The 14,981-nt window shown below is 50.5% G+C and overlaps 1 protein-coding gene across 2 annotated transcripts in view; it reads left to right on the top strand.

The window, feature by feature from the left end:
- The window catches only part of AP2B1 (adaptor related protein complex 2 beta 1 subunit), a 126,382-nt gene that overhangs the window by 70,131 nt on the left and 41,270 nt on the right, over nt 1-14,981 (top strand). The window contains exons 14-17 of one of the 2 annotated variants that reach the window (XM_015408041.1): nt 387-579; nt 9,244-9,285; nt 12,303-12,449; nt 12,728-12,873. In XM_015408041.1, the coding sequence (XP_015263527.1) occupies nt 387-579; nt 9,244-9,285; nt 12,303-12,449; nt 12,728-12,873 (528 nt within the window). The remainder of the gene's footprint in view (nt 1-386; nt 580-9,243; nt 9,286-12,302; nt 12,450-12,727; nt 12,874-14,981) is intronic. The other variant, XM_015408042.1, reaches the window with a different exon arrangement.

The raw sequence follows: 14,981 nt of genomic DNA, 5'->3' as shown, positions 1-14,981 counted from the left end.
GGTGAGGGAAGGCGGAATCTTGCCCAAGTGGGATGGATTCATCCAGGTTGAGCTAACTCCACAGAGGCCAGGCACTACTCTAGAGCCTTCGGGGAGGGTGGGATATAAATCCGAAAATAAATAAATAAAATAGAACCTTTTATTAGGACCAACCCAAATGACGCATAGCAGCGTGCTGCTGTCCTTGTAAGTTCCCAGCCGAGGGAAGAACTTGAAGTCGGGTCTTCAGAGCTCCAGCTCGCAGCCCTTGCTCCTTTCCCGAGTCCCAAGGCATCACAGTGGCAGAACAGAGCGGCCGGAGAGGAACCTTCCTCGTCTTTCAGATCTGTCTCCTCTGTTTCAACGGCCGCCACAACTGATCCTTCCTTTTCCCTCTCCCCCTGCAGCACCGACGCAGGAGACAGCCCGGTGGGAACCACGACCACTACGAACCTGGAGCAGCCCCAGGTTATTCCATCCCAGGGGGACCTCCTGGGCGACCTGCTGAACCTCGACCTCGGCCCTCCAGTGAACGTTCCCCAAGTGTCGTCCATGCAGATGGGTGCCGTGGACCTTCTCGGAGGAGGGCTGGATAGCCTGGTGAGCAAAGCTTGTGCTCCTGGTGGAGGAGAGGGTGTTTTTAGCTCCACAAGGATTTATGGGGCTCTAAAACCTGGGGTTGTTTTAGCCCTCCTAAAGCACATATCTCAGCTCCTTTAGCAGAAAGACAGTCTGGTCTGGACTGGGGTGTTCCTCTTTGCTCCAGTCTGGTGTAGTGGTTAGGAGTGCGGACTCTAATCTGGGAGTTTGATTCCCCACTCCTCCACATGCAGCTGCTGGTGTGACCTTGGGTCAGTTACAAGCTCTTTCAGAGCTGTTCTCTCAAGAGCAGTTCTCAAGAGAGCTCTCTCAGCCCCACCTACCTCACAGGGTGTCTGCTGTGGGGAGAGGAAAGGAGATTGTAAGCCACTCTGAGACTCCCAAGTGAAGGGCGAGGTATAAATCCAATCTCTTTTCTTCTTCCATTTTAGTTCTGCAGATTGTAGATCAGAGGTCAGCCCTCCCATTGTTGTTTCGGTTAACAAGAAGCATTGGGTGCAGCAGAAACTACTTTGAGCAGAACGAGCCAGTATGGGGAAAACACATGTCTGCTATAGAAAACCGCATCCCTGTGTTTCTGTGACAGCATCTTGTAAAACAGAAGTGACCCAGTGTCACTTTGCTGTGAGCTCCCTCTTCAGTGAAGCGGAGCATAGGGAAACACGCTGACAGTGATGTCACTTCATGTATTTGTGGGAGGGGCTGTGATTTGGCAATAGATCACCTGCTTTGCCTGCAGAAGAGCCCATGCTCAATTTCTCACTGGGTGAGACCTCCATCTGAGCTCCTGAAAAGCAGCTGCCAGTTAAGACACTGGGCTACACAGAACCAGAGTTCTGGTTCTATATGAAGCAAGTTCATGTGTTCCAGGCACAGAAGAGGAGTGGGAGACGAAGGCAGAGCTGCAGTTTTCCGTGGCAGCCAGGTGTTTTCTCCTCCAAGGCACAAGAGTGTTGCCGTTTTGAGATGTCCCCCTGAGCTGTCTTCATCGGACAGGTCTGCCCTGACTGGGGGAGCTTGGCTTCTTCTCCCCGGACGATGCAGAGCTTGCCATCCAAGCAGGAAGCACCTCCTGTTCTAATTGTCGTCTGTCACAGGGTGATTTCTGTTGAGATGTCGGGGGTTTTTCCTCCTCCTGCTGCCAAGGCGGCAGGCGGGAGATGCAATGTTGAACGAGGCGGAAGAATGATGAGCAGGTCTGATCAGGAATGAGAGTGTAAAAATGGCAGGGCTGGTGGGAGTGGTGGTCTGCACCCAGAACCCCCTTCTTATCTTTAGGGCCAGACAGGCTCCGTGCTAAAAACAACAACTGTTGCATTCGCAGGCCAAGAACATCCGAGTCCCACAATTCAAATCTGTCTTTTTCAAAAAACGTTTTGCTGTCAAGTTGCAGCCGTTCAGAGGTGGTTTGCCATTGCCTGCCTCTGCGTAGGGACTTCCTTGGTGGTCTCCTATCCAAATACTAATCAGTGCTGACCTTGCTTAGCTTTTGAGATTCTGATGAGATCAGGCTAGCCTCGGCTGTCCAGGTCAGAGCCTTCATGTCTGTGAAGTAAGGGGAGAAGGTGCTCTTTGGCAGAGAAAGCATCCTTTTCCAGCTAAGAGGGATGACGTGTCAGCCCTTTAATGTGTGAACACCTCTTGATTGGCAGGTCCAGGCTTGGCGGGCGTTGATTTATTCTGGTTCTGCTTATCCGTGGAAGTGACAGATGCCTCCGTAAGAGCTAGGCACTTGGTTGGAGGCATGTTTTTTTAAAAAATTGAAAGCTAAGGGTCTCCCTGCTCCACCCCCAGATGTCCGATTCTGTGCTTTTCCTGCACCTTCTGCAGAACTGAAGCACAGCACTGTGCAAAGCCCTTTGGTGCAGTGGTTAAGTGCGCGGACTTTAATCTGGGAGAACCGGGTTTGATTCCTCTCTTCCGCTTGCACCGGCTGGATGACCTTGGGCAAGCCATAGTTCTGTCAGAGCTGTTCTGTCAAGGGCAGTTCTGGAAAGAGCTCTGTCAGCCCCACCTACCTCACAGGGTGTCTGTTGTGGGGAGGGGAAGGGAAAGGAGATTGTAAGCCCCTCTGAGACGCCTTTGGGTAGTGAAGGGCAGAGTATAAATCCAATCTCTTCCTCTTCTTCTTGCTTCATGCAAGGTAACTTAGGCGTTCTCTGACCTTCCTTCCACTCTCTCAACCATGCCTATTGGCTGGCTGTCAAGACATGCAGAGGCTCCCTGTGCTCATCAGCCGCCAAATTAGAGCTCCCGATCTCCTCTGGCTACGTTTGTCCTCTGCAAGCCTCAAGGCCACCCAGCTTTTTAAACAGAGGACTCTGCAACTTTGTTTCCATCCAGCCCCTGCTTCTCATTCCATGCCAAGTTCCCCATGTCCTTCAGGTAGCAATGCAGGATCTCAGTGGCACCGTGGCACAGAGGTCATGGGGGGGGGGTTTCCTTCCCCGACACGTGGCTCTGAAACACAGGTCCGGGCTATAAAGTAGCAAGTGGGAAGGTTAGAGTTAACGTCATGTAGAAGAGAAGCTGCTGCAGCTGGAACTCAGTCATGGGGCAGTCTCTCTTCAACCGTGGCTCGTCTTCAGTGGGCACGGAGCCAAGCTTTGCGAATCAGAAAAAGGGTTGTTTCAAAAGCTGACTGCCCCTGTATCCGCTGGAGGTCTTCCACATCACCTACCTACCTGATCCTTTCAACTGGAGCCGGCGGGGATTGAACCCGGGACCTTCTGCACGCTAAGCGGATGTCCTATCACTGAGCCACGTCCCCCTTCTAGCCACTCTAACCACTCTAGCCCCTCTGTGCTTCCCAGCGAGCCCTTGTTAGGCTTCCTGCGTCTTCTCTGGAGCCATAGATTAGAAGCAGGATGGGGCTTCTCCTGCCTTCCCCTCCTAAACCTGAGGGGCCAGGTCAGTTTCTCCCTGCTGGTATAGTTTGCTGGAGATATAAACTGGTTTCATGGGGCAGGTGACAGTGGAACAATTGGAAGTCTCCGCTTCCAAACGACACTGGGCTACTTGACTTGCACATTCTGGCTTGTAAGAAGCGGGGTGATTATTTAGAAAAGATGAACACCCTTTATCAGGCCATGCTGTTAGTCTTAATAGCAATTCATATATGTTCGTTGGACTGTGTGAACATAATAAGTGTCCTGGTCAGACTGTAGGTCCCATGTGGTTCAATAGGGACTCACTGTTGCCTGTTCTTATAGGCCAGAGCTCTCCGGGATCCTGAGGCCTTCCCCAATAGCTGCTGCCCAATATCCTTTTATTTAATGATTCCCACCACCACCACATGTCTTTTCTAGATAGAGAAATAAATGGCACTTAAGGCAGCTGTTCATAATTACGCCCCCAAATGTGCAAGAATGTCACTATGAAGTCAAAATACAAACAGATCCATCTAAAATCTTGTGGTGGTGTAAAAAAAAAAAGCAGTAAAAAGGAAGCAACAGTGGCAAGGAATGAAGCCAGTTTTTAAAAAGGCAGGCAGCGGCAATATCGAAAGCCATAACACTTATCCACCCACCAATGTTCCCTCTAAGCTGTGGAGTCTTGTGAGCAAAAATTCTACCTTGTGAGCTACTGGCATTAAAGTTGTGAGCGAGCAATTTGGCTACTGCATAAATTAGTTTGCTTTGGAGCCATCCTTCCTGAGCTAAGACAAAAATCTGTGAGCTGGAGGCTAAAAAACTGTGAGCTAGCTCACACTAGCTCAGCTTAGAGGGAACACTGCCACCCACCCCATCAAAACTCTATGAAACCAGATTGTTTTAATGTGATGTTGGAGGGGGGGGCATCAGAGGGCCAGGGCGAGACTCATGAGGTGGTAAGTTCCACCGTCTGAGCAGAACCACTGCATACAGGCGTACGTAACTATTGCATTGACTTATAGCCTTAGCAGATGACACTGGGAGGAAACGGCAATACAAACAAATCTCAGCTTGCCGATTAAAACCCTTGAAAAGACCGTTCAAGATTGAAATGAATAGTAATTTAAAACATAGCAAAATAGAAAATTAGGCGCGACGCACTGTTCCTGTATTAACACATCCAGCCTAGTGCTTGCAGCGGAACCACTGCAGAGGCCCTGTCCCGTCTGCCTGCTCATGTCACTTCTGCTGGTCTGGGTACGGGAAGCCTCAGAACAATGAATTCACAGATGCCCCTGGAGTTGCTGAGCAAAACGTGCAGAGGGACTTGTGGCTCAGTCGGAGAGGTCCCCAGTTCGATCAGCCCCTGGTGTCTCCAGTTAAAGGATCTCAGATAGCAGGTTAAAGGAAAGACCATACTTTGCTGGCGGAGCTGCTGCCATTCAGGGGAGATAGTACTGAGCTGCATTTGTCGCTCTTCCAACTAGGAAGAATGCGTTTCCCGTTACAGGACAGAGTTTCAGCACTCTGGATAGCTCCTTTCGCCCTCTCTGCGACTAGCAGAAATCGAGTAAAGGACTCGAGAGAGTTAAAATTGTAGAGTGCGCTGCGAAAGATGTGTGTACACGTTCATTCCAGCTGCCTGTTTTGCAGTGCGTGAAAGATGGGGGGGGGGGGGGGAGGGGGGAGAAGTGTTCTCTGGACGCAAAGCTTGGGGTTTTCCGTGAGTACAAAATGATCAGCCCGGGTTAGATATATTGGCTAAGAGCCTGATGTGAGCTACTTTTGAAGTATTTAAGAACTAGAAAGAGTCCAATTTGGAAACCTTGTGATTATGTGGATGCAGAGCTGAGATCTTATGTGTGAAAAAGAAAATTCGAAACGAGTGGTAACTCCGGGGAAGTTTGTCCATTCTTTCTTCATTGACGTCTTAACTTTTCATCTTTGACGTCTTCACTGTTGAAAAGAGATTAAAACAATGGACTGATTACATTTTGACTGCATGTTATGTTGGATTCTATAATATTTGCACGTTTTGCAATAATTCTATTGTAATTATTATTGTCATACTGCTACCCCCTCCATCTATTGAGTTCCGAGATCACACCAGAACCTTGGTATAATCTAGTATCTGAACTGGCCAGCCATGGCTTATGATCTGTTATTGATCCAAAACTGAGGGAGGGGGCAGGAAGCAGTCAGGCACCTCTCCGGGATGCATGGACCCAGCTTCAACTGAGAACCTCCCTCCCTCCGGCTTCTGTTATTTTTGTGTTAAAGGAGTCTGTAGATACAATAAGTAACCAGAATCAAAAGAGGGCGATCTATTCTTTTTTAAACTTTATAGTCTGTCTTTCTCTCACTGAGACTCAAGGCGGATTTCAAAATTCAGCAGTGCAGGAGAGCGGTGCAAATGGTTTCGGTAATCGAGGCCTATCAAAGCAATGAAGCAGAGTTAGACAGTGCTCAAAACAGAAACGAAAAGGGTTCAGGTGAGCCAGCTCTGCCACTCACCCAAGTTTCCTCCATACCACAGCCCCCCACCCCATGTGGGTTTTCTCCACGAAGGTCCCAGGGTCCACAGTAGACCAGCTTGGTGTAGTGGTTAAGTGCGCGGACTCTAATCTGGGAGAACCAGGTTTGATTCCCCACTCCTCCACTTGCACCTGGCTGGATGACCTTGGGCAAGCCATAGTTCTGGCACAGCTGTTCTTGAAAAAAAGCAGTTTCTGTCAGAGCTCTCTCAGCCCCACCTACCTCGCAGGGTGTCTGTTGTGGGGAGGGGAAGGGAAAGGAGTTTGTAATCCGCTCTGAGACTCCTTTTGGTAGTGAAGGGCGGGGTATAAATCCAATCTCTTCTCCTCTTCTGCTCCCTTTTTCACTTGCAATAAAAGCCCACTGGATCCAATGTGTATTTAAGTGGTTTTTCTTAAGAGACTGTATGAATTTTTGCAGTATGTAGTCAAAGACCTTCAATTCTGCTTTGCTCTTTTGATAGACAGCATAATACCTGTCTTGGCCGGTTTATTACATGAAAGCAGAAGGATCGGATTGATGCTTTATTTTTCCATTGAACGTTCCATTTATTTACCTGTTGAACAAAAGCGTCCCTCAAGCATTGCCGGCCGGGTGGCTTGAAATCTCAAGGTGCACGTCTGAGCCCCGCCGAGGCCGGCCTAACCCCCCCCCCCCCCCCGAAAATTTAGATCGTAAGCTCCTTGGGGCAGAGTCCCGTCTTTATTGCTTGTGTCACTCTACAAAGCGCCAGCTACCGGAATGGCGCTGCATAAACTTGTAAGAGAACACGATAGAAGACAAAACTCAAATCAGTGAACTGCATCAAAATGCTTCTGACGGTTTGAGCGTGCTCCCGCAGTCTCAGCTCATGAGATTCCAGGGTCTGGGAACAGGATCTCTGGGGGATCTTTCCTCCCCTACCCCACCCCTCAGTCTTATCAAGGACTTCGAACTCTGGGGCAGATTTTTTCTTAATGTGTGTGTATGAGAGAGAGAGAGAGAGAGAGGAAGGATGGCAGTGTCAGAGATGAGACGCCTTGATTGTTTTTTTCAAGCTTCGCTTCCCAGCCTGTGGCTTCTTTTGAGATAAGCTTGGCAAAGGGGCCAGCAAAAGCAGATAAAAACATCTGGCTTCATTATGTAAAATTATTCACAAACCGTTTCCGCCTTGCTTTATGTAAGCTTGTTGCACTAATGGGGGGGGGGTGCTCCCCCCCTCCTGATTTCCCATGGGAATAATCCAGAGAGAGCGCAAGAGTGCGCCCCCCTGGGAGTGGGGCTATTTGTCACTCATGGCTGAGATCTCATCTGCGTGGGTCTTGCCCCCAGTCCCCCTTTCCTTTCCTTTTCAAGATTCCCTCCCCTCCCTTTCACTGTATGCTCCCGGGACTTGCTCCCTTCTACAATCTGAGGCTATCGATTGAAGAGAAGCAATCATGACATGTCGTTACTTCTGCAAGAAAAAGTCACAATAAGCAGTCAGGGATTTTTTTTTCCCACTTGAGTGCAGCATTTGGCCAAATTGGGGGGGGGGGGGGGGATAACAAAAACACGGTATTGTATCTGTGCATCCCATGGCAGGCTCAACAATTTGTCCCTGAATAGAGAGGAACGCGAAGGTTTGGGTCAATTTAACATCGACCACTTTAAATCAATCCATGGCTATTCCTCAGGGTATACCTCTGCTGCAGTTAACCCTTGAGCAAGGCTTGCTCACTTTTAGAAGAAAAAGAGGATTGGATTTATACCCCGCCCTTCACTACCCAAAGGAGTCTCAGAGCGGCTTACAAACTCCTTTCCCTTCCCCTCCCCACAACAGACACCCTGTGAGGTAGGTGGGGCTGAGACAGCTCTTGACAGAAACTGCTCTTTTTCAAGAACAGCTCTTGTCAGAACTATGGCTTGCTCAAGGTCATCCAGCCAGGTGCAAGTGGAGGAGAGGGGAATCAAACCCGGTTCTCCCAGATTAGAGTCCGTGCACTTAACCACTACACCATACTGGCTCCCCCTGTGGAGCTGTGCAAATAATTTGACGGCCCAACCCCTGATAACTAGAACTGCGGGAAAGTACAGGAAAAGACAAGCAAAAATTATCAGAGTGTCGGAGCAGCTTAGCAGCCTGAATAGCCCAATTTAGCTGGACCTCGTCAGAGCTTGGAAGCTCAGCATGGTCGGCCCTGGTTAGTACTTGGATGGGAGACCATCAAGGAAGACCGGATGCCACATGGAGGAATGCAATGGCAAACCACCTCTGCTCATCTCGTGCCTTGAAAGCCCCGTGGTTCTGGGGTCGCCGTGAGATGGCCGTGACTCGATGGCGCATTCTTCTTCTTCTGGAGCACCTGTCTTACAAGTCTGGGATTTTGCTCTTAGGAAAAAAGTCACCTGGGGGGGTGAGTGGGGAAAAGGAGAGAAAGACCTGATGGAGGTTTCTCAATTCCTTGGAAAAGGAGTAGACTAAAAATGTGATACAGGAAAAGTGGATGAAGAGACACTTCCTCCCACAGTAACAGATCTCAGGATTACCCAGTGAATGCTTGGCAGACTCTTCCACTCAACACAGTATTAACTTGTGGAATTCACTGCCTGTTAGCTTTTGGAGACGACTGGATAAACTGGTGGTGGTGAAGTCATATCTGTGACCATTAGCCATGATGGCAAAATGAAGCCTCCGTGTTTGGAAGCTGTGTATCTTTGAACACCAGATGCTAGGTAATGGGGGTGGGAAAGGGGCTGTTGACCATGCTGTGGACTTCCCAAAGGCATCTGATCGCTGGACCGTGGATGATGGTCTGGGTAGTCCTTTGCCTTGTTCCAGTAGATGTCCTCTAGGAACGGTTTGGAGTAGGCCACATCTGGTGGGGCTCTTTTAAATGGTCCTTTAGCAAAGCCAGGGTTCCCGATCAGATTGAGTTCTTCGAGGTGGTCATCCTGCTGACTGGCCCGCACATGCCGTGGTGGCGGGTCTGCTGTGGTCGAACTCGCCCAGTCCGGCTTTCCTCCCTGTAGGCTTTTTGGGTTTCAGGTTTACTGCCGGTTCTCTCCTCTGCTGTGTTTTATGCTCCCTCCACGCACTGTGCACCTGCTCCGCTCATGGTGAATGATCAGGGTCTCTATGTGTGTCTGCAGCGTCTCTCATGAACCACACACTCTTTATTTTCTGAGGCCTGAAATGAACTTCTCTCTCTCTCTCTCTCTTTATCTCTCTCTCTCTCTCTGTTTCTCTCCCTCTCCCCCCTTTTTCTTCCCTCTCTCTCCTTTGTCTCTCTTGCAGCTTGGCAGTGACCTTGGCGGGGGAATTGGAGGAAGCCCTGCAGTAAGTGGCCGCCATTCATTTTTTCAGAGCTTGTTTTTTTTTAAAAAAAAGTGCTTTACACTCCCCTTTCCCCCCACCTGCCTCCCCCCCGAAACACCTGAAACTGCGTTTAGCAAAGTGTTCCGTGAAGTGGATGGCTAGACTCCAGTGGTTCTTACAACACTGTTGTTGGTGGCTAGGTTAGGGTTCCCAGCACTGCCTTGGTAAATGCTGGGAGCTTCAGGGTGGTGACACCTGTGAAGGATGTGATGATGTCACTTCCAGGTGACACTCTAGGCTGCCTCTCCTTGTCCAGTATTGCTGTTTGGAGGCCATTTTTTCTTCCTGCTCCTCAGTTCCTCAGGAGTGGGAAATCGGGACTGTGGGTGAATAAACGGGAGATGTACCCCAAAATCAAAACTACGAACGGCCCAAGCCTCCCTAATTTCACGAGGCGAAGAGAGGGATCCCTGTGTAAGGGTGACCATGGAGAACCAGTGTGGTGCTGGGGTTAGATTATCACATGAGGACTGGAGAGACCAGGGTTCAAAACTTACTGTGTGGCCTTTGGCCAGTTGTTCTGTCTTGGCCCGACTGACTTCACGAGGTAGGTGTTTAAGAATTCAACAGGTGGGGGAAGAAGAGTGAATCCTCAGGTCCTTGGAAGAAGGAGTGCGATAGAAACTTAACAGATAATTCAGGCACAGTTGTAACTCAGAGTCCACATCTGGTGAAGGAGCATGATAATACCTGCCCCGTCCCACCACCACCACTACCACCACATGTTCTGGACAGCCACATGTTGGATGCATGTGAAAAAGGCCCTGATGTGCAGTCCTTGTGCTTCCCCTTTCAGTCTTGAGACGCGACATGAGTTGGTCTAGGCACGCAGGACCCAATTCCAGGTGGGCGTCCATTTCCCCTACTAGAGCCCATCGATGGAGCTACTGGCCGGGATCCTTTTCTCAGGCAGGAGCATGGGCGGGGGGGAGCGTGGGGGGGGGGGGGGGGAGAGAGACTGGGGGAAATGACATCATGGCACTGCATGATGTCATTCTCCCGCCCCTCCCAGTTTTGCTCCCACCCCTCCCTGGAGCAAGGGCAGGGGCCGGAGCAGCAGATGTGGGAGGTAGCTACAATGGGCAATTTGATTAAGTCAGTGGGTGACTTATTCTGGCCCCTCCTCATTGTAGGAAGTGCGGCCGCCAGAGGGGCTGAATCACAACACAAATCACCACTGTCTTAGTTCCCCTTGAGGAGTCTCATAAGAACATAAGAACATAAGAGATGCCAATGTTGGATCAGGCCAAAGGCCCATCCAGTCCAACACTCTGTATCCCACAGTGGCCAGAAATACCAGTGCCATCAGGAGGTCCACCAGTGGGGCCAGGACATTAGAAGCCCTCCCACTGTTGACCCTCCCCCCAAGCACCAAGATGACAGAGCATCACTTGCCCCAGAGTCCCTATCTATACCTTGTGGCTAATAGCCACTGATGGACCTCTGCTCCATATGCTTATCTAATTCTCCTGGTCCTCAAGCGCATAGTGTGTCGGGGCATGCACAGAGAGAAGCACTAGCACAGTTGCGTTTATCTACAGGACAGGCGACCCTCTGAAAGACACATGCAAGTTGCCCACCACATTTCATTATTTATTTATTTATTTATTTATTTATACCCCGCCCTCCCAACGGCTCAGGGCAGCTTACATATGGCAAAGCCAGAGTAAAATAACATAAAACATATAATAAATTACATATTTAAAACACAATAAAACCATCCTATCACACAGTGCTGAGCCTATATTTAATCTTCCAAGATGGGACAACCACCTAAATTTGATGGCCAGCTCTCTCGGCAACGCGGTCTCCTGCTACGCTGTTCTACCAGGCCGGGCCAGTCCCCCTTTAACAGGGCTGCTGATGGCACACTACCTCGTTGGTAGGATAGTGGTGGTGGCGGCTCCTACTCAAACACCTGGCGGAAGAGCTCCGTCTTGCAGGCCCTGCGGAACTGCATAAGGTCCCGCAGGGCCCGGATCTCATCTGTGAGCTCATTCCACCAGGTAGGAGCCGCCACCGAAAATGCCCTGGCCCTAGTAGGGGCAGACTTGATCTCTCGGGGACCTGGAACTACCAGGAGATGGGAGTTCCCCGATCGTAGTGCTCTTGGGGGATCATATGATCCGTCTGCTAATTAATCGCGAGACCCAGGCCAGGTTACCCTAGCTGAGCATTGAACGCTTTGGAGCGCCATGTGGACACTTTGGGGGTTGCAAAAACCTTAAGATTTTCAAGGAACCAGATATTGGGGGGGGGGGGGAGAGACCTGAGCATTCCAATGAGAAGGACAGATCTTGTTCCCATTGGGGTGTTTTGTCAGTTATCCCACTTTCCGCCTTGGGGTACGATCTCCTTGAGCTGATCTATGCTGAAGTCACAGTGGGGCCGAGAGCGCTTTACAGGACTGGGAAGGGAACGAAGCCAGGCCTCGGGGAACAAGAAGAGACAGCGGGCAGGAAGAAAAACCAGGCCCCTGCCCTCTTCAGCAGACCCCGTCTCCAGGTCTTTTCACTCCAGCAGCTCCTGGGCTCGGGCACCCCCGTTGTCTGTTGTCCCCTGGTCTCTGCAATTTCCTTTTTTTCTAACATATGGCTGTATTTTGGCACATGCTCAAAAACTCACAAGCGGAGATGAGCTCCTGGAGGAGAAGCTGATTAGTTCGTCTTGGGGCCGAATGCCCCCTTCCCCGCATTCCCCTCCCGAGACCTCTCGTGCACAAGAAGACGGGAGGAGCTATGAGTGGTGGGTCTGAGGACAATCGTGGGGCGAAGGTGACGGGGGATGATTGCGGGCCTGAAGTCCTGGAGTGCATCGGAAGGCATATGCATTATTTAGCGCTTCTGATAATTCAGCGAGCCGCTTATAAAGAGCTTTGAAATATTCAGGCTACTGCGCGGGTTCATGCTTTATTCAATAAGGCATCTGCTGCATGTGAAATGTTAAACGTACCCCTTTTCTTCTGCAACCACTTCCAGGTGGGACAGACCTTCATCCCCTCGTCGGTGCCCGCAACCTTCGCCCCGTCGCCAACTCCAGCGGTGGTCAGCAGTGGTCTCAACGACCTCTTCGAGCTCTCCTCCGGCATCGGCATGGCACCCGGCGGATTCGTGTCCCCCAAATCGGTACGCAAGACCAATGCAGCCCCCCCCCCAAGTCGATTCCCCTCATCTCTGTGTTACACAACAGCTTCCTGTTTCTACTCACTTTCCCCTCCCGTTCAGCTTCACTGAAATCAGGTACCCGTGACTTTTCTCTTGCTTTTCCGCGGGGCAAAAAGTTTTGCCCAGACCACCCATATCTTTTCTGCCTGAATCAAAATAGATCTCATCGGGGTTGATGGCGGTTTCCTGAGCCAAGCTGCACTCATCCCTGACCACTGTTTTCCCCCATGCCTTGCCAGGTCTGGCTGCCTGCAGTGAAAGCCAAAGGGCTGGAGATCTCCGGGACCTTCGGCCACCGGCAAGGACACATCTACATGGACATGAGCTTCAGCAACAAGGCTCTGCAGCACATGACAGACTTCGCCATTCAGTTCAATAAGAACAGGTAAGGGCAGGGGAGTGGCAGTGGCTCCGCTGCAGAGCATCTTCTTGGCACGCGGAAAGTACCCGGTTCAATCCCCAGCATCTCAAGATAAAAGTATCAAGCACCAGGTGACACAAAAGCCCTCTGCCTAAGATGCTGGAGAGGCACTGCCAGTCTGAGTAGACAGTACCGACCTTGATGGACCATGGTTGATTCAGTAGAAGGCAGCTTCATGTGAGGGGCTGTGGCTCAGTGGAGGAGCCTCTGCTTGGCGTTCAGAAGGTCCCAGCGTCAATCCCCGGCATATCCAGTTAGAAGGACCGGGCACTAGGTGATAACAAAGACCTTGACCTGAGGCCCTGGCTCAGTGGAAGAGCCTCTGCTTGGCGTGCAGAAGGTCCCAGCTTCAATCCCCGGCATCTCCAGTTAGAAGGACCAGGCACTAGGTGATAAGATAGACCTTGACCTGAGGCCCTGGCTCAGTGGAAGAGCCTCTGCTTGGTGTGCAGAAGGTTCCAGCTTCAATCCCCGGCATCTCCAGTTAGAAGGACCAGGCACTAGGTGATAAGATAGACCTTGACCTGAGGCCCTGGCTCAGTGGAAGAGCCTCTGCTTTGCGTGCAGAAGGTCCCAGCTTCAATCCCCGGCATCTCCAGTTAGAAGGACCAGGCACTAGGTGATAAGATAGACCTTGACCTGAGGCCCTGGCTCAGTGGAAGAGCCTCTGCTTGGCATGCAGAAGGTCCCAGCTTCAATCCCCAGTATCTCCACTTAAAAGGAACAGGCACTAGGTGATAAGATAGACCTTGACCTGAGGCCCTGGCGCAGCGGAGAGCCTCTGCTTTGCGTGCAGAAGGTCCAAGCTTTAATCCCCGGAATCTCCAGTTAAAAGGACCAGGCATCTCTACTAAAAGAAAGACCTTGACCTGAGGCCCTGGATCACTGGTAGAATATCTGCTTAGCAAGCAGAAGGTCTCAGGGTCAATCCCTGGCATCTCCAGTTAAAAAGGACCAGGCAGTAGGTGATGGGAAAGTTTCCCGGTCAGCCAGTTGAAACGAATTTGTGTTCCGGAAAACTTCGTCAACCTGCACTTTTTTGGACCTCCCTTCTTTCTTCTTTGTATCATTGTCGTTTATACATGGTTTGAAATCAGCACTATAAAGCTTTTCCCCATGTTTTTTGAGCATTGATTTTGTATAGCGCTTGCATACAGCTTGCTTTTTCTTTTGCATTTGGATCTTTGGAGCTGTGATTCCCTTATCGCATACTAGTTTCTGAGATGTGACGAGATCGGGCTTGCCCGGGCTATCCAGGTCGGGGCCAGAATGTGCATTTTAAAGAGATAGAAGGGTGGTGGAGCTGTGCTGGAATCTCCAGAGCAAGGTATAAATAATAACTAAAATAGCGTGTTGCACAGACAGAAGCATAGCTTGTGAGATACCGTGTGGTATAGTGGATTAGTGTCAAACTGTATCTGGGAAACCCAGGTTCGAATCCCCACTTGGCTGTGGAAGCTCGCTGGCTGACCTTAGACGCATATTCCACCTCACCTACCTCATAAGGTTTTGGAGAAGAAGAAGAAGAGATTGGAGTTATACCCCGCCCTTCACTCAGAGCGGCTTACAATCTCCTTCCCCTTCCCCTCCCCACAACAGACACCCTGTGAGGTAGGTGGGGCTGAGAAAGCTCTGACTGAGAACTGCCCTTGAGAGACAAGCTCTGAGGGAACTTGTGACTGACCCAAGCTCAGACCAGCAGCTGCATGTGGAGGAGTTGGGGAATCAAACCTGGTTCTCCCAGATGAGAGTCCGCGCACTTAACCACTAGACCAGACTGGCTCTATAATCTATTTTTTTGCTTCATTCGTACCCGTCTTTCTCCCCAGTGGGGACCCAAAGGAACTTAACATCATTCTCCTCTCTTCCATTTTATCCTCACAACGACCCTGTGAGGGTAGGCAAAGCTGAGAGAATATGACTGCCCTGAGGCCACCCAACGAGCTTCCATGGCACGAGTGGGGATTCGAACCTGGGCCTCCCAGATACACTCTTAACCTCTACATCACACTGGCTCTCGTATTGGATAAAACGGACAAGTAAAGAATATCCCCCCATGGGAAGAAAAGTGG

This window comes from Gekko japonicus, unplaced genomic scaffold (assembly GCF_001447785.1).
Source record: "Gekko japonicus isolate JY-2015 unplaced genomic scaffold, Gekko_japonicus_V1.1 scaffold1, whole genome shotgun sequence".
NCBI lineage: Eukaryota > Metazoa > Chordata > Lepidosauria > Squamata > Gekkonidae > Gekko > Gekko japonicus.
Note: the sequence above shows the minus strand (reverse complement) of the source record. Positions and strands in the feature narration are given on the sequence as shown.